General features: G+C 49.6%; 1 protein-coding gene across 1 annotated transcript in view; it reads right to left on the bottom strand.

The window, feature by feature from the left end:
- The window catches only part of LOC111836575 (semaphorin-6B-like), a 52,354-nt gene that overhangs the window by 12,562 nt on the left and 20,917 nt on the right, over nt 1–18,875 (bottom strand). The window contains exons 2-10 of the mRNA XM_023797963.2: nt 13,494–13,618; nt 11,946–12,060; nt 9,207–9,267; nt 9,025–9,087; nt 5,832–5,930; nt 3,364–3,454; nt 2,791–2,910; nt 2,129–2,217; nt 36–253 (exon numbers count right to left, since the gene is read on the bottom strand). Coding sequence (XP_023653731.1) covers nt 36–253; nt 2,129–2,217; nt 2,791–2,910; nt 3,364–3,454; nt 5,832–5,930; nt 9,025–9,087; nt 9,207–9,267; nt 11,946–12,060; nt 13,494–13,599 — 962 coding nt within the window. The 5' untranslated portion in view covers nt 13,600–13,618. The remainder of the gene's footprint in view (nt 1–35; nt 254–2,128; nt 2,218–2,790; nt 2,911–3,363; nt 3,455–5,831; nt 5,931–9,024; nt 9,088–9,206; nt 9,268–11,945; nt 12,061–13,493; nt 13,619–18,875) is intronic.

Here is an 18,875-nt window from a genome sequence, read left to right on the forward strand (position 1 = left end):
CACCATTTTCACACAGCGCCCCCTGGTGGTGGTACCTGTTTGTGGGCGTGGAGAACACCCCCAGGATGATGTCCCTGCCATGCAAGTGAAGCACGGGGCTGGTGGAGTGCAGCTGGTTGAAGTAGAAGTGGGCGTCGCCAGGCACAGAGCAATTGAGACGGGCTTTCAGGAAGGACGTCCACTGCTTCTCCAGGACCCGCTGAGACCCGCCCAGGTCTCCCTTACACACCCGCGCCACCCGAGACACCATCACCTGCAGACACACGCGTGTTACAGCCGAAGATCATATGTCACGTATGATTTTCAGCACCTGAAATCATTTTTCACATCAAATTTGTTTTGATATTTTAGCAGGTGTTGGGAGATGAGCCTGGAGAGAAAGACCTCATCCTAATGACTTAGAGTTTCTTTCATTTATTTTGTGTACAGACATGGAGAGAATCAAAAATGCAATACTGAGGTGCGAATAATTAATTCCCATCTAGTTAAGCCAAATAAAGAATCAGATCGTTGAACTGATTATAAATCAGACTAACTTTGGCCCATTAGAGTGAATCTAGAGGCATCAATCAAATTTAGCTCAATCAAATTCAGCTCAATTAATCGATCAAATCAATTCCTCATGACCCCATCCAGGGTTCAAAAAGTTGCCGATGCATCTTGTCGTTTAACCGCACCAGTCAGAGTCATGCAGTGCAAACGCATAAATTCACCTATTAGCTCGTGAAAAACCCTGGAGAAGAATCACAGTGCCTCTGTTCCCTCGGGTCTCCCCTGAGGTCAGGGTGTGTGACTATACAATAAAACAGGATATGTGGCCAACTAGCCAGGGGGGAAAACACTATGTCATCCCAAGTTTTCCAAAAACCACTTGCATGATCTTCAAAGGTTCTTAGAACAATGTTCTATGGACAGAGAGGCCAACAATGGAACTTTTTGTCTGACATGGAGACGTTATGTCTGATTAATACCAAACACTATGTTCCCCAGTAAGGACCTCAGAGTAAGAGTCAGATATCGTGGTTTTAGCATCAGTCTCAATTTTACAGGAGAACATCAGGCCATCTGTATGCAGGCTGAAGAGCAGCTAACAATGACCTGAAACACACTATGACAAAATGGTTGAATGGCAAGAAAAGAGTCTAAGTTGAGACCTAAACTCCTTTTGTACATTGTAGCAAAACCTGAGAAATGACACTGCATGAATTGCATGTAATTCTGCATGGAAGAATGAGCCAAAATGTCTTCAAGATTGTATAAAAGATTGATTAATCAGTGGATAGTTGCAGTCATTGTTGCTAAATTAATGCACTGAGGTTTTGAGTCTGAGAGTAAAAAAATACCCAAATGCTCAGAAAGCATATTCAGTAAGACAATGAGGTTTTTTAGTGGTCATCCTCTCAGCTGTCACTCTGGAGACAGTTCCCGACTGAGCCAAGAAAGTTAGCAAGACCTGTATATCCAAACACAAAAACACTCAAAAGGAAGACAAAAAAATCTGGAACCCTTGTGGCGATATCTGTGTGTGTCCCCAAGCACCCAAGCATCGACTTACAAATGCATACAGACTCAGATAACAATCCCCTGTCGCTCACACAAACACTCACATTTTTGCACACACACACACACACACACACACATACAGAGAAGCTAACTCCAGCCAAAAAAATACCTTAATAGTTTCTAAAAAAAAGAAAAAAGAAACTAAATGTTTACCCTTGGGAAGGACATGTTAAAAGTAAACAATGCCTGCTGACGAAATACTTTTTATTAAAGCCAAATGCCATTGCTGATTCAAATGCTGTCTATAAATTCACTGAGGAACACTCACAATGTCCCTTGAGATCCTACCCTTGTGGATTTTGTAGCTTATCAAACACGTATGCTCACCCAGAAAACGAATTGTTTCGAGTTTTAGGTGAATTCCAAGCTCTCCTTGATTGATCACATTTACCTCAGCCATCATGTCCATTTAATGCTGAAAGATTACAGGCCTCTCTGGCCTGGAATTTTTACTAAAATATCTCACACGCAGGCCAACAACAGGTACCGGGGACCAAGCAGCATTCGTATGGTCTATGTGCCTTGTTGTTTTACCCATACTGTGCTTTGCTATTCCAAAGCATACCTTCTCCAGGTAGTTGAACTCCATGGCCATTTCTCGGAAAAAGAAGTATATATGCGGTCCCCACTCCACGGCGCTGACGAAAAACGGCTCTGAAAGTAGGAAAAAAAAACAAAAACGCCCATAACACAGTATCACAGGACCCTGACACAGCCCTTCTCCCTGCTTACCGCAGATCGCCATGGTAACAGCACCCACACTAATGTTGGGCGAGATGTAGACTAGCACAGCTATAAATGCTAACACGAGTAGCATCGTCACAAAGCAGGAAAACAGCGAAATGAATAGTGGCCACGATAAGGGGGCATTCATACTGAATTACAGTATTAAAAAGGCAGGAGAGATATGTCTGTGCCATTTCCCAAATACTACTATATTTATTTATATTAGAACGGAGTGTGAGACAACTGTAATTTCAATCAGTAGGAGTGTTGTATGTGTGAGATGACCATAATTTATACCACTAAGAATGTTGCAGGTATAAGACACCTGTATTTTATATCAGTATACAGAAGCTGAAGAAAACAGTTCCTTTTAAAATTCCGCTTAATGTTTGTTTTATTCATGCAGCATTGATTAAAAAAAATGAGTGTTGACCTAGCCTTATTATTTTTGCAGTCGAGTGCTACAAGTGTGAGACAGTCCGATCAGTCAGAACGTAGTACCTCGGAACCACTTGGAGTCGTGCTTGATGGTCCGCAGGGCCGCACTCTCCCCCAGGCTGCGGTAGATGACGGCATCGATGGCCAGGAAGTCTGTCACTGTGGCGGTGAAGAGGCTGCCCTCTAAATAAGGGAAGACGAATACGGCGTCAACACGGGGGGGGGGGGGAAGAACAGTGCAAATGCGGAAGTTGTGGCGTTAATTTAAGGGAGGGGTGGAAGGGTAAAGGGGAGAGAGAGATAGAGAGAAAATGACATGGGTTACAGTAGACAGAAACAAACGCTGCAGAAATGATACATACATACATGATTGGCAGAACGGGGCCAATGCAGAAAGAACAGAAAGGGCGGGGCCGAGTGGAAGATCAAAGAGGGTGGGCGAGTCTTTTATTCATATTTAATGGCACTTTAAGAATGGCCTTCAGATAGCAGTTATAAGAACACTGTAATGCCAGCAAAGGCAGGGGACTGAGTGGGACTCGGCGGGGGGGGGGGCGTTTGGGTTTCTAAAGTGGGTTTCTAGTATTCACTGGTGAGAAGAACAAGAAATGTGTGGCACACGACGTGACACACTACCTGCAAACAGGGCCACGTTGGCGTGTTTAGGGTCGTAGGGGCACCGGGCCATCCCACCAATGACCTCTCCGACCATCTCCAGACTGTCCTTCTGTGAAGGAAGATGGATCCCACTGCAACATCACAGGCTATCACTACTGAATACTAAAGAAAACAAGGACCACCAACAACTGACAATGTTAATACCAGCCCTCTCAAGGCAAAGCTTTGAGCCACCAGACAAAGAGGATCCAGGCATCAGCATACAGCAGTTATGTTAGCATATTTCAAAGTCAATATAAATTGATTTAACTGATGAAGGCAAGCTCTTGAATCTTCACAGAAAGAGAAAAACAAGCGCCTACCATACCATCAGTAAGACCAACAAATCAATCTGCCCTATTCTCTCTGAAGACTGCAGTGCGAAGAATTGTGTCAGACAGCAGGTATGATCCTGCCGGTGTGCAATGTGTCAGACAGCAGGTGTGATCCTGTAGGTGTATGATGTGTCAGACAGCAGGTGTGATCCTGCAGGTGTATGATGTGTCAGACAGCAGGTGTGATCCTGTAGGTGTATGATGTGTCAGACAGCAGGTGTGATCCTGCAGGTGTATGATGTGTCAGACAGCAGGTATGATCCTGTAGGTGTATGATGTGTCAGACAGCAGGTATGATCTTGTAGGTGTATGATGTGTCAGACAGCAGGTATGATCTTGTAGGTGTATGATGTGTCAGACAGCAGGTATGATCTTGTAGGTGTATGATGTGTCAGACAGCAGGTATGATCCTGCAGGTGTATGATGTGTCAGACAGCAGGTATGATCCTGCAGGTGTATGATGTGTCAGACAGCAGGTGTGATCCTGCAGGTGTATGATGTGTCAAACAGCAGGTGTGATCCTGCAGGTGTATGATGTGTCAAACACCAGGTGTGATCCTGCAGGTGTATGATGTGTCAAACAGCAGGTGTGATCCTGCAGGTGTATGATGTGTCAAACACCAGGTGTGATCCTGCAGGTGTATGATGTGTCAAACACCAGGTGTGATCCTGCAGGTGTATGATGTGTCAGACAGCAGGTATGATCCTGCCGGTGTGCAATGTGTCAGACAGCAGGTGTGATCCTGCAGGTGTATGATGTGTCAGACAGCAGGTGTGATCCTGCAGGTGTATGATGTGTCAGACAGCAGGTGTGATCCTGCCGGTGTGCAATGTGTCAGACAGCAGGTATGATCCTGCAGGTGTATGATGTGTCAGACAGCAGGTGTGATCCTGCCGGTGTATGATGTGTCAGACAGCAGGTGTGATCCTGCAGGTGTATGATGTGTCAGACAGCAGGTGTGATCCTGCAGGTGTATGATGTGTCAGACAGCAGGTGTGATCCTGCAGGTGTATGATGTGTCAAACAGCAGGTATGATCCTGCCGGTGTATGAAGTGTCAGACAGCAGGTGTGATCCTGCAGGTGTGAGATGTGTCAGACAGCAGGTTCCCATCTCATCAGGCAAAACACCAAAACAAATATGGGTGAATTAAAGCTGCTTCCACACTGGTCACTCATCCTGCTTTCTTGCAGATTGTAGCCTTAAAGTTAAGCCGAATCAATGAACGCCGACTTAGTCATACATACACTGTGACTTATTGCATTCTGATGAGTTTGTTAAACTGAATTCCATTATGGAGTCCTCAATATAGTGTTAAACTTTGTGCAACAAAACCAATATGACCTGATGAAAAAGAAGGATGAAGGTCTCGCAAAATGTTATTGTGGTTGAGTAAAAATGTTTTTAGCTAATACAAACGTAATGTTCTAGCAAAAATCATTTGCACATTTCAGATAGATTTTGTATAGATCAGAATATGGTTATAGCATAGATGGATATTTTGTATTGATGTGTGTGTACTTAAACACTGCAGTGATTTCTGTATTAGACGATAGCCAGTACAATTAACACCCATCGACATCTGGATTGTTATTAAAGGACTTCAGAGTTCTGTGGTTGGCTTTGCATAGATCTGCAGGCATTAATTGTGCAGTTAGTTTTGTATCAATAGCAGAGCCAGAAATCACAGCGTGGGGGGGGGAGGGCAGAAAATCAGGTGGGTCAGTCCCATAACGATTCACTTGGCGTCAAAATCACAGAACAGATGCCACTGCATTTTATTTTATCAGTTTTTAAATGACCCGCATTACTAAGACCAAACGAACAGAGGGAAAGAAAAATCTATTTGCCTTTCAACAGCACTTTTCCTCCGATTGATCTAACCAAGCACACACATGCCTGTCAGACACAATCATATCGTTCTGCTCTGTACTGTATTACTCGCTTTGAACGCTGACTGGGTGGGCCTGAGTTTCAGCTGCACTGTCCAGGTCCACCCAGGGCCCCCGAGGGCCCCCGAGGGCCACCAATGGCTACCCGTGGGGCTGCAGCAGTTTTATATAGAGCTGCAGGTGGCTGAAGTGTAGTTGCCTTCGATCTACAGGTACTTACAGTGTAATTGGCACACAGAGGGTTGAAGGCGTTTGTCCCACAGATGAACAGACCACCTGGCCGGCTCAATAAGACCTTTATAAAATTCCGACACTCATCCTAAAACAAGAGATAAGAGATTAAAAATGGTTAATAATAAGTAAGACGACACAAAGTGGACAAAAGGAAGACAGACAGAATGCTTGCTACCTTTGTAGTCCCTGACATTTTTATTAAAGCGTGAAATTACAGGAGACTGGAGAGACTGAATGTTGCTCCATCCAAATGAGATGACGTGGCCACCCCCCCCCCCCCATTTCCCACACACAGACCCTTCAGGGGTCTCATTTTTCTCAGAATGACAGCAGGGGCCAACAGTGTGGTGGGCAAGAGTGAGAGAAATTACCATCCCCATTCCTGCCTGTTTATTTGTCTGTGCGTGTGTGTGTGTGTGTGTGCGCCTCCCGCTGCCTGCTGTTTGCACATTCATTACAGAGACCCCCAGTTTGTTTTTGCTGTGCCACACACGGGGTCAGCGGTGCCAAGTATCGACGGGTGAGTCACGGTCCAAAAATTTCTGCAAAGTTTGTGCGTGACGCTGACTGGGGGTGTTCGCTGCTCTGCTCTCTAATGGCTTTGGGCTGATCCTTGTGCACACGGACGACCTGTTCGAAGTATGAAATACTGAACACCAGGAGTCTCCAAACTCCGAACTCCTGAATCGCTTTTCTCTCAAGTCCGGATCCCCCACTCCATCGTCTCTATACCGCCAGTCCGCGAGGGTTTTTGTCTCTGCACGTGTTGCCTGCCTATCTGTCCGTACTAAAGCCAGACCCCTGCAGTCCCATCCAGCTCCCTTGTCTCTGTCAGCCTGCCCCGCCTCTCCCACCAACGCCCCCCCAGCCCCTGGGCACTGGCCCGGCACAGCGCCACCTGTGTCCCTTGGCAGAGATGCATCCACATGAGCCCCCAGAAAACAAAACTAAACCAAGATTCTGGGACAGAACCTGTATGTCTGCGTCTTTAGTTCTCATTAGTTTTTTTTTGTTAACGTAAATTTGCATATATTCTAATGATAAATTGTGTGTGTGTGTTTCTGAGCAAATATAGACACACTGCTCAGATGAATAGCTTTAAGCATTTTCTTTGACTGCCGTAGACTTTATGGTATAAGACAGCACATTATGGTATAACACAGCACATTGCGGTATAAGGTGTGTATTACACCCCTGAATGGTCACCTGACCAGGCAAGGAAGGGGGCGAAGAAAGACATGCAAAAACAGATGGAGGAGCACGGAGGAGTGGAGACAGTAAAATGAGGACAGACAGAAAGAGGGAAGGAACAAGAATGAAGAGGTCCAGTCCAGCCCAGTCCCAGTGCAGCTTCCTGACTGGAAATAGCCCATATGGGTGAACTCGTGGGCTGTTTAAAAATATGCGAGTGTCTGTTTTTCCTCAATAAACTGTTTTCCCAGTTAATAACAATGATGAAATGCAGCTTCTCTATGACATCAGCACCCTGTAAAAGAATGTAGCTGGTACTAAAATAAACAGAAAGTCACTCTCTGATCACATTAACCATTGGTATGTAGAGAAGATTACCCACAATGCCCCTGGTTGGGGGGGGGGGCGCGAGGTTTCTCCACGCCGTGCACCTCATGTAAACTCTCAGTACGGGGTCAAAGTCATCCAGCTGCCAAACTGCAACAGGCGCATTTCCTCTGCGCCGGAGCGCGCCGATGGTCCACATGCGGCCAAGCAGCCGCGCTGACCTTGATCAGCGAGGACAGGCAGCTGACGCCAGACGCTGGAAGGCGGTCAGGTGGTGGTGACCACAAAAGCTCCGGCCTCCAGTCTCCCAGGTAAAAAGCCGCGCTCTTACAAGCACTGCTCACCCCGCATTTAACATCACCGCAGGCTTTGTGGAGGCCAATACGGCCAAGGCCCCGCCATACAGGAACAGGAACACAGAAAGCAGAACACAGACACTGACAAAGGGCCGTGTTACTTTTCTGCTATTTTCCTGCAAGTCAGGTTGGCATCCTGTAGAGTGTGAAAACAGATTTTAATAATCTGCACCTAATTTTACATCTGATTACCTAGAAACAAGCCAGCCCTGAAGCTGAGGAACGAAACGAAAGGCAGAGGCTAGAACAGAGGCGGGATATTTCCGGACTGCAATTTTTTCTCTCTTAAAAGGGACACACAGCACCAGGTATTACCTGCCGAGCCAGACTGAAACATTTGCGGTGACAAGGTTTTAAATGAGCGAGCAGTTAGGCCGGATTAAATTTCCCTGGAACGCGTCCGCGTCCGGGCTGAACACAGGAGGGGGCAGAGGCCTCGGAACCAAGCAGAACTGACCCAGTACATTTGCATTCAACCAAACGGTATCCCCTGGTGCTACCGGCGCATGGGGGCGGGGAGGGACAGCGGGAACAGGGCCGGAAAATCACGTTTCTCACTCCATTATGAGGATATGTCCATTGTGATCAGCCAACCAGAAACATTTAATTACGAAACCAATTACCCTGACAGCTAATAACTCACACCTGACAAAATCATTTCTGGGGCAAAATGGAGTCCAGAGGGATGGAGATCAGTAACGGTGGGTGTGCATGTGCACAGGGGTATAGAAATATCACGGCGCAGGCATGTCGGCGAGCTACTCCTGCCACACACTCAGATCGCTGCCTGACCACCACGGTGAAATGTCATTAGCGATGGACTTGAACCACAGGCCATTCTAGACCCCATGTTGGGGACTTCAGCCACCGTATTTTTTGTCTCAGCACCCATTAAAATTAATATTCTAAATCCATTTGGCAATTTCATCCCATATTTCTTGCTGGCTGAAGCCCCCCCCCCAACCCCCAAGGGACAAATCCTAGAATCTCCCGAGTTGAACATCCATTTGACACGATTCCGGTGATTTCCTGAATTCACTGAATTCCCATGGCCCTTTCCCCGTCTGCACCCCAGAGCCTTTGTCCCATGTACTGGGTGGGACGGGTCATTTTTAGGGGTGTCACTGGTTTGTGTTCATAGACACCCATTGATAAGACGCGGTGTTTCAGAGCAGAGAGACAGCTCAGGAGGTGTGTGAAGCGGCAAGCCGGGCTGCATGCCTCTACGGACAGAGGTCCTTGTTATATTTACGTGTATTTACGCATGACCTTTGACCTTTGGCCCTTGATAGCTCCAGCTCTCACCTCGTGCTTGCCTTTCATCCTGCAGATTCGGATGTCGTTCTTGTTGGACTCCCATGTTCGCCTCTGGGCAGAAAAATGACACGCAGACGATTAAACCTCAGCGGCGGGGAGAATTCACGCATGTCCGTGTGTCGGGGGGGTGGAATGGGGGTGGGGTGGGCAATGTGGCAGGCAGAACTCACCTTGCTGTAGAACATCTCGTCTCCAGCGACGTTGTCCAGCTCCACGCGGAACAGGTCATCCCTGTCGGGCAGGTTGTAGCGTTAACCATACGGAAAAACCCAGCGGGGCCGCGGGAGCCGGACCGCGGGAGCCAGACCGCTGAACCGTGCTGTGCCCGGCGCCGGCCGCCATCGCTTAGTCCGAGGCGAGAACCCACGTACCGTGTCACCGTTAAACAGCTGCTCTGTTTGCGATGCGCCCCCCGTGGGCCATTAGCAGTCGCACGATTTATGGGGCCATTTTTTCTTTCCCCGCGATGTCAGGCAAGCCGTGCGTGTCTGTTTCCAGCTCACATTAATTACGGGTGCCGACGTGTGGGAATGCGAGAAGGGCGTGATGTCGGGGCACGGGTCACATGCCAGAGCCTCCTGGTTTTACCCATGAGGATGATGGAATCAACCAATCACAGACCTCCAGCCCCTTCTAAGCTCCCTTCCTATTGGTTAAAGCCTCCGTAACACAACCAGAGTGCTTATACCTTTCCATGGTCTCCAGATTACTTAAAAGGATCCGCCAGGTACTGATCTGAAGAATTCTGAGGGAGGATAATCACACAGGAAATCGGTTTCTGGGAGTCGTGGCCCCCGCCACTTCAACACTGTCCTGTATTAGCATATGAAAATAATTTCCACTGACTTGCTCCCATCTCGCTATGTCTCACCACTCCTAGCAAACACAAGGCCTATAAAAACCATGGACTATTCATGACTAACACTGTGCATTTTATATTGACATATTAAAAGCAGAATTACAGCTCCTTTGGTGTTAAAAATGTTCCAGCAGGTCCTCCACTTCCCATGAGCACCTGGGCTGATGGCTAATGACCCATGTGTCTTCAGTGCCAGACATCCAGCCTGCAACACGGAGCTGGTATTGGCTGGTGCAGAGTCTGTGGCTCAGACATATGTCTGACTGGTCTTCTGCCCCGTCTGTATGTCTGCAGGTGGTGCAGCGCGTGTCTGAGGCTAGTTCAGGGTCTGTGGCTGGTCTGTGAGGCGTGTCCGTGTGTCTGTGACCGGCGGCCTCTCCTGCATGCTATTCTGCGGCTGCGAAAGGATCTATATGTCTGTGACTAGCATCCTGTCGATGTGGCTTTGGCTGGAACAGTGTCCGCAGCCAAGACAGTATTCCTGTATCTGTGGCTGGCATGCAGTCTCTGTCTACAGATGGTAAACTCAGTGTCTGGCCGGTTCAGGGTTTGTGTGTTTACAGCCGACAGAGTCCCTGTACGTCAACAGTCTGCGCAGTGTCTGTGTGTGGGTGTGACGGCCGGGACGGCCTGTAGAGGGCGATCTGAGGGCCTCCAGCCTACGTCGCTCCTCTCGCCACCGTGTGCTACAGCCGTCGTTTAAGTCATCATTTCCTAGCCTGCTTCCTTTGAGTTACAGAACCTTGCTTTCCCTTGGTCTTGTGCTTTACTGTAGCCTTAAAAAAGGTATATTACTCTTGCTGTTATTAATAATAACGTTATATAATAATTTTAATTAATCCATCCATCGTCCAACAGCTTATCCTAGACACTAGTGACATGGCTGCCCTGTGCTCCGCCATCCTTACCCACGTTCTCGGTACAGGATCACGGCGTGCCTGGATCGCATCCCGGGAAACACAGACTCCAAGGTAGGGATACATCATGGGCCGGATGCCCGTCCAACACAGGGCACACACACAAAGTCAGTACGGACGGCTCGGAGATGCCAAATAGCCCGCATGTTCTTGGACTGCAATTGTAGAGCCATGTAACATGCGGAGAACATGCAAAATCCACACACACGCAAAAACACAAACACACACGGGATTCAACTCCCCAACCGATACCCCCTGAGCCGTCATACCGCTCAGATTCAGTTAAATGATATATTTACTCAAAATGTTTTTCAGATATGTTTCTGCACAGTGGGTTACAGCTTTACATGTGTACCCATTACGGTAAGAGTTTGTGCAGGATAATTGCTTCGCCTAAAGGTACAACAGCAAGCAACTTCTTGGAATTTGGAACATTTATTTATGGGTTCTAGTTCCTTCAGCTCAATGATCTGTCCCTCCTGCCGCTTTCTGGGGTAGGTTCCAGGGTTGGGCGTAGCCCCTGTCCCCGGGTGATAGCCCTCCACAGTGAGAGTGTGACTGACAGCAACCTTTCGCATCGCATCCTCGGTCGTGGTCAACTAGAAACATCTGCGAGGTCATAAACAATGCGTGACTTTAATAAGATTTTGTTAAATAACGGCCATACCGGTTTAGGAATTTCATTACTGGGCCATCAAGCATAGTGGCGGGACACCCTACCGTTATCGCTGACGTATTTAATACTGGGCCTGATTTCTGACTCCGCCAAGGCCAAAGACCTGGTCATTTCCTGGTGTAAAGCATACTGCTTCCCCTCCCTACTCCCCAGTAATGACATCCACATGCAAGTTCTCTCCGAAGTTATGAGGCCATTTAACTCCTTAGCTCTTGGGGTCCATTGGCTTAATGGGAAGCATATTTTTTGGCAGTTAAAGGGTTCTTATTTGTAACACAATACCTAATTTTGGAGAGCTTCAGCGTCATCTGGAGTGCTATGCTAATTTCGTGCTTGACATTGTGGAGGTAATACAGATCCTGTTAAGGGTTCAGGTTTATGTGACAATGGTATGTCTGTCATGTGACACCTTTGGGGGGGGGGGGTTGGCTCTAGCGTAGTGGCTGCTGCTGGTTACCTGGCTCCGATGTAGAGGGTCCGGTTCACCTTGAGGATCCTCTGTATGTGCAGCCGCTCATGTCTCGTTGACGATCGATGAGCACGACCCAGGAACACGGGATACCGACGGACCACTGTAAAGAGAGGGTGTTTTTTTTTTTTTGGGTGAGGGGGTGAGGGGTTAAGAAATGGTTGAGAGAACAGAGGACAGTCAGATTGGAGGTGAGGGGCATGCTGAGAACACAGCAATATATCAGCAAACTCGTGCAGCCAAGGGGCAAAATGGAAATCGGCTCGTTGCCCTTGACGGAAGACAGCGAAAGAACATGGCTCCGCGGCCCCTCCCTCCCTCCTCCCCCCTCTTCAAGGCTGCTTAGCACACAGGCCCCCGCCACTCGAGTCACATGGCGTTCAGCGGACAGAGCCTAGAACCCAGAACAGGGGGCGCGGCCGGGAAAACATTGGCAACAGAGCGCACATGTTCCGCGGAGCGTATGGTTTTCCCAGCCAGACCGAGCCTCAGAGTCTGGAGAATGACCCGCCGGGGCAGGAGCTAAGAGGACCTGAGAGAGGCCGCTGTTTACGCCGCCACACCATGAGACTAAACATGCACATGCACATTAGGGAAATATTCATCATTTTCCCAGACTTCTGCAGCACATCAGTCACTCCCCAAAGTTCACGTCAAACTCTGCTAACCCTGACCCACAGCTACGTAGTCTGGACCTCTATTCGTGACCCCTTCCCGGGAGGAGGAGCCGCAAGGAGGCTATTGGGTGACATCGACACTCCCTGATATCTGATTGGCCACTGGATGAGGAATTAAAAAAAAATAAATGACATGGCACCGAGTGCCTTGGATACGGAGTTCATTAGGCTGTTCAATAGCCAACACGGAAACCACAGAACACTCTGGTTCCAGACCACATAGTAACGAAAGAGTGTCGTGTGTCGTGTCTATTGGAAAAATAAAACAAAATTAAGAGGTTGTAAGAGTCAGATTTATTTTAGTGAAAGATCATAAGAAATTAGTGGAATATATTTCTCTGGATAAACAACAACACATTACAGCCACAATTATTGTCTAATTTAGGAAAATGTGACTTTTTATTTGTGTATAATAGAAGTCAGAGACAGTCATCATTATTATTCTTTGCATGGCCCCCAAAATATTACTGCCCCCTCCCCCCCCCCCACACACACATACTTTCCAGAAAATACTCTGGGGTGGCTCGGGGCCCATCGTCCATCCAATCATAAGCTTGGCCTTCCCTGCGGCCCGGGGCCAAGCGTATGACTCTCCAAGTTTCAGGAAATTGGTATTTAGCAAGTTTTAATACCCTTTTGGCAAATCCTTTTTAAAAGAGCCTAGTGATTTGTACACATATTTTCCCCTCATTTGTAGAACTACTGTAGGCTATACTGTACGTAGCAGCATCGCAAACAGAAACGGGTCAGATCCACCCCCCCCCCCCCGACCCGCTTAGGTAATCCTCTGGCCCACCCAACATTTCTAAGCTGGCGCTGGGCCCGGCTGACCTCAGCCTGCCAGTGTGGTAGGACCCACCGTCGGTTGGCACGGGGTTCAGCGGTCCCGGCTCCTCGGGGAACGTGGCGGCAGCGAGCCAGAGCAGGGCGAGCAGGAGGGTGACGGGAGGGGACGGTGTCGTCATGGCGATGTGTCAGCGGGCGCTGCGGGGGCACAGAGACAGGGCGGGATTAGCTGGAGCATGACGGCTAGTAACTGGACAGCTACCCTCACCCCCCGTTTGGGCATTACTACACAACACAGACACCCCTCCCCTCCCCTCCACACACCCGTCACACCTTTGCAGCCTGAATCCCGATTCACCTCATTCATGTCGGAAAAGCCAGAGAGACGCAGCACAGACCAGTGCTGCACTCAAGCTGACCCACATTATCCCAACCCCAGCCCTGACCTCTAAACCGGGCCTCCAGAGGCGAAACCAAAGATTCATGGGTGGGGCTGCACGTGGTGGCGGGGGGGGGGGGAGCTGTGGGGTGAAAGAAAAGACGGAGAGAGGAAGTGGAGCTTTCGGCCGCTTGGACGTGTCGCCTCTCCGGTCTCATCGTTAGCTTCTGTAGGGGATGGTGGAGGACACGTGCAGCAGACAAAAAAACGCAGCCGGTCAGCTGGCTCGGATCCACCTGCAAGCAGCTGTGGACGTCCGCTAATCTGCCCGTGGCCGGGAGGAAGGCTTTGGGGCTCCGTAACACACATGTGCTGTAGAGGCCAAACCCTTTAACAGCTTGTATATTGGCAGGTGACGGTCGTATTACGGCTCACCGATTATTACTGCAGCCCTAAGACATCGAGTGTTGCGCGGTACCGCCTGAGTACGATTTAAATGCGTTTAATGCACAGCAGCGCCGGCTCTTCTGCTGCATGCTAATTGTCGCTCTGTTCGCTCCGGCTACATCGCAGCGGTCGGCCGTCACCGGCACCACGAGCAGAACACGCTGCCAGAAGTGGATGGCATTATTCTGGCTGCAAGTAGCCGAACGCACTCCTGTCAGAATGGGTACGGCGTGAAATGGGTGCAAATGGCTCCTGGGCCACCCATTGGGGGGAGGAGATTTCATTACCGGAATGTTCCCCGCGAACGTTGCTTTTCATTATGATGAGTCTACCGCCGCACCTTGTGGGAAGGAGTCTGTTACCCTCGTACATAATGTGTTTTTTTCCCCCCTTCTTGCTTATTTCTTGGGCTCCCGTCGGCCTGTCCCACCCACACAAGACAACGGCCAAATGTTCTGGTGATTCTGCGGCTTCTGAGAGGAAGAAAACAAATGTATAACTAAGTCTCCCCGCACCCCCCCAGCTCAGAGGGCTGGAAATAGTATCGACCCATCTGTGTGGATCCTCTGCGCCGGCTGCCCACGATGATGTCAGATGGAGGGCACACGAGAACCAATGACCTCGCGGCGACCCAGAGGAAGGCGGGGCTCGGGGAAGAAAAGACGAATGTGGCCAAAAAGGGGGGAAAAGGTGGGAGGACAATAAAGGAATACTGCCATCCATCTTCCATAACCGCTTATCCAGTGCCGGGTCACCATGAGCCTGGAGCCCAACCCAGGAAGTGCAGGGCAGGGATGGAATGCCAGTCCATTAAAGGACATGCACTTAATTAAAGACTAAGGGTAATTCACGGACACTAATTCACCTAACTGTGTGTTTTGGACTTGGAGTCCCAAAGGAATCCCAAAAAAACATGGTAGGACATGTAAACGCCATGAGCTCTGGAACTGAACACCACCCTTGAGATATGGAGGTACGGGGGGGGGGGGGGGGGATTTAACACCACACAAAAGAAACAAAAGAGGGACAGACGTGGAGGTGAAGGTCACAGGACGTTTCATAAATTGTGATGGTCACAATGTCTTTCCCAGGCTCCCCCCAGTGGACTCGACGTTCCACTAGAGGACTTGGTATTGCCCCTTATCAATAAAGACTCACCTCCCTGCTTGCCCTAATCTATTATTTAAGACCCTTGATTTGTACCGATCCACTAGCTACTCTGGATTTCATCCACGGCTAAATTTACATAGATCCCTAGAAACGTACAGTAATTACTGTGAACTGTTAAAGTGGTAACACGATAAATAAGGTAATTAAGCGGCTGTGTGAGAAGACTGAGGAGAAAGCGAACGTTACTGCTCGAAACGGCGACAAAGGCCAGTTCTGGTGATTTAAATAATAAAGCTCAAACTCAATCGATGACGCTTTTAGTCTCCTGCGATGGGTCAGTCTGTACAGCGTGGTGGTTCATGCAAAACGAAGTGCCTGTGCAGACTCTCGACATTTGAAAATTACAGACCGGCCTGAAATATGCACCCAAGTGATCAATTTTAAATAGTTTCCATGCATAAATCACTTAAATATAGGAGCTCTTTAAGCAACTTGCGGGGTTCTGAGTCATTTATGTTGCCCCAGCTAATATTTTTTTAAAGGGATCTCAAGCTTAGCACGTTCTGCACCATGAAATAGTGCCTGGATCACAGAGTTGTGACCTGGAGCGTGACCTCAGCCAAGGCATGAGAGGAAATAAGTGGAGCGTAGGGATGGGAAGAACCTTCAAAGTTGGCTCTCATTCAGACTAGGGGGGGAAGATGGGACCAGAGGCAGCCAACACTTTCATCTCCTGTGAAGATCAGACCCATTTTCTGTCTGCATGGGACAGTCGATCACCGTGCTGATTGCATGCGTGTTATTTTTGTTTGTTGTGGACGGGCGATGATGAGAAACTTTGACCTCCTTTGTAACGAAAGTCCATTTATTCAGCTGCAGGGCTGGCAAATAGCACTGAATCTGCTGCTCATGCTGAGGTCCTGCTCTTCTTGGAGGCCTCTGCTGAATGTGTCTGTGGGTTAAGTGCCAGGCTTGACAGCCAGTTAGGTTGGAAGCTCCTGGAGCAGCGCACAGGGCGTGCAACCCAAAAACTCCCAAAATCACCCAGCCCTGGAAAAGTGTAAAGAAAGCGCAGACTGCTGACATCCGTACAGCACCAAGGCGTACACCGGACCAGATTCTCCGAAGATCTCCAGCAGTCTTGTAGATACGGTGACCCTTTGTCGTTGCCACAAGGTCACATGACCGCACAGGGAAACCCAAGACTGGTCATTCAGACCTCAGCCGGTATGAGCTGCAGAGAGATGGGTGCATGGTCATGGAGAAGCAGCGCCGCTACTGGAAATAGCGGGGGAAGACAGGGGAAATGGGGGCTACTGGATGTCATCGGAGCCAACCCCTCATGGGGGGGCCAAAGAGGCATCGAGGGAGTGGAGTCACATGAGGGGGGTGGAGAGGGAGTCAGGCCACAGGTTCAAGTGCCTTATAAGACACCTAGTAGGACATTTCTCTCAACTACCATCCCTTGCAGCCCCCCCTCTACAAAACAGTTTATATTTAATGTTGTGACACTACAAACAGAACCCCACATTATGCCGGCAATCAATCAATAAGAGGCTCCCCAGTCTCCACTGTAGCTGCAGCCCCCCCCCGTCTCCCTTTCATGTGGGGAGTCAATGGCAGAAATCGATGCTGGATTCAATTGAATGAGTCTGTTTCACCATACAAGTCGCAGTCGCCATATGCGAGAGGACGCTTTGGTTAAGAAACAACAGCGTGGCTGCCCTGTCCTCCGGGGGGGCATATGGGGGCGGAGCCACAGGGGTACTGGCTCAAGCTGAATGCTGATTGGCTCTCAGGGTGGCCCATCCCACATCATTCATTGATTGGAAACATATCATTGGTTAATGATGCCTGAATTAGCACCTTAAAATTCCTAAAAAATCCACCCCTGCTGTTCTGTACCACCTCCCCCACTTTCCATAACTGCATATCTAATACAGGGATATGATTATCCTGGAGCCAATCTCAGGCTGCACTGTGCAAACGGCAGGGACGCCTGATCAGTGACCCGCATCCAGTGAGCCCGCAGGTGTGAGACTCCAGTGCCGGGGAGTTACTGCGTCTCCAGCAGGGGTAACCGGCTCCCCAGGATCCTCACTGCAGCTGAACATCTGCGCAAACGCCGTCCTGCAGGCAGGAGATCACGCCTCGTGCATCTCCCCACCTGCGCAGACTCTGACCTGCCAGCGCAGATGTTTTCCCCGTATGTGCGCGTCCCCCCCCCCCCTCCCCCCGCAGAGACAACCAGCGGGTGGTCGAGCCGCCCGTTCTGCACAGATTCACGTCTGCCTGCCCGTATCTGTTGGGGGGGATGGGGGGGGGGTTGCTGACTGATGTAAGCCTGAGATGGCCGTCTGCGAACGTGTTTCCCCATACAGAGAGCGATAAGTGCCCCCCCACCCTCACTCAGTGCCTGCTTCCACGCATTCTCAGGCCAGAGTAATGTCATCCCTTTTTCACTGTGCATTCGCACGATTACGCACAATTACACCATCCAGTCTCACACACACACACACACACACACACACACACACAGATCCACACATTACAGCCTCGGCTTTGCTCCCTGACAGGCCTTTGCTGCAGCGTTGTTGAGGAGCATGCTAATCAGGAAGGAGGCGTTGGCTGCTCAGAGACTCACTGCTCCCTCCTCCCCTCTCTCTCTTCCTCTCTCCCTTCCTCACTGCAACCCCCCCATCCCTCTCTCCCCAGTGCTGATCTTTCTGTTCTCTGCTGCGGAAGGCGGTGGGGGTGGGGGGGGGGCTCACAAACCATATCCGGCTTATCCCCCGATATCGATCCAACCCCTCCTCAGTTACACCCCCCCCAGGTGGCACCTGGGCTTTGACCCCCACACACATGCTGCCTCCCCAGCTTTCTGGCTGGCGTGCGGAAACAGGAGCGCCGCGCGCGCGGAATCAGCTCGGTCGTACACAAGCGCGGTTGCCATGGAGATGAAGGCCCTTGGTCTCAGTCAGTCTTAGCAGAGATGTAAATGTGCAGTGCAGCACCAATCATCTGCATGTACTGATGGGGGGGGGGGCAGCAGGGCCAGATGAAAGAGACAGACTGAATGTAATGTGATGGATGCCGTCTCATTCCATCCAATCACTGACATCCAGCTCAAATGCCAGATGGAGTGTCCTATTCCCCTAATGGCACCTCTAATGTCGCTGCAATCTGTACGGCTGCCGATCTGTTTGACTCCAGACCCTAAGAGTCCACCCATCTTCCATAACAACATATCTGGCTTAAAGTCCCAGGAAGCCTGCAGTCTATCCATGACTATGGTGTGGCTAGAGGAAGACCGTGGGACAGACCAAATTTAACCAGTCACTAGTGATTTTATAGGATCTCTAAATCATAACCTCTACGGTCACCAACTCACCCCCCTCCCCCCAGCCTTTACCACTGCCACCCCCAAGGTCGTACCTAGAAATCCTGGGCCTCCTGACAAAATATCACCTTGGACGTCCCCCTCCCCTTCCGCTGGCACTTTAAATCTGAAGAATTATG

The sequence above is a fragment of the Paramormyrops kingsleyae genome, chromosome 21 (genome assembly GCF_048594095.1).
Source record: "Paramormyrops kingsleyae isolate MSU_618 chromosome 21, PKINGS_0.4, whole genome shotgun sequence".
Classification (NCBI taxonomy): domain Eukaryota; kingdom Metazoa; phylum Chordata; class Actinopteri; order Osteoglossiformes; family Mormyridae; genus Paramormyrops; species Paramormyrops kingsleyae.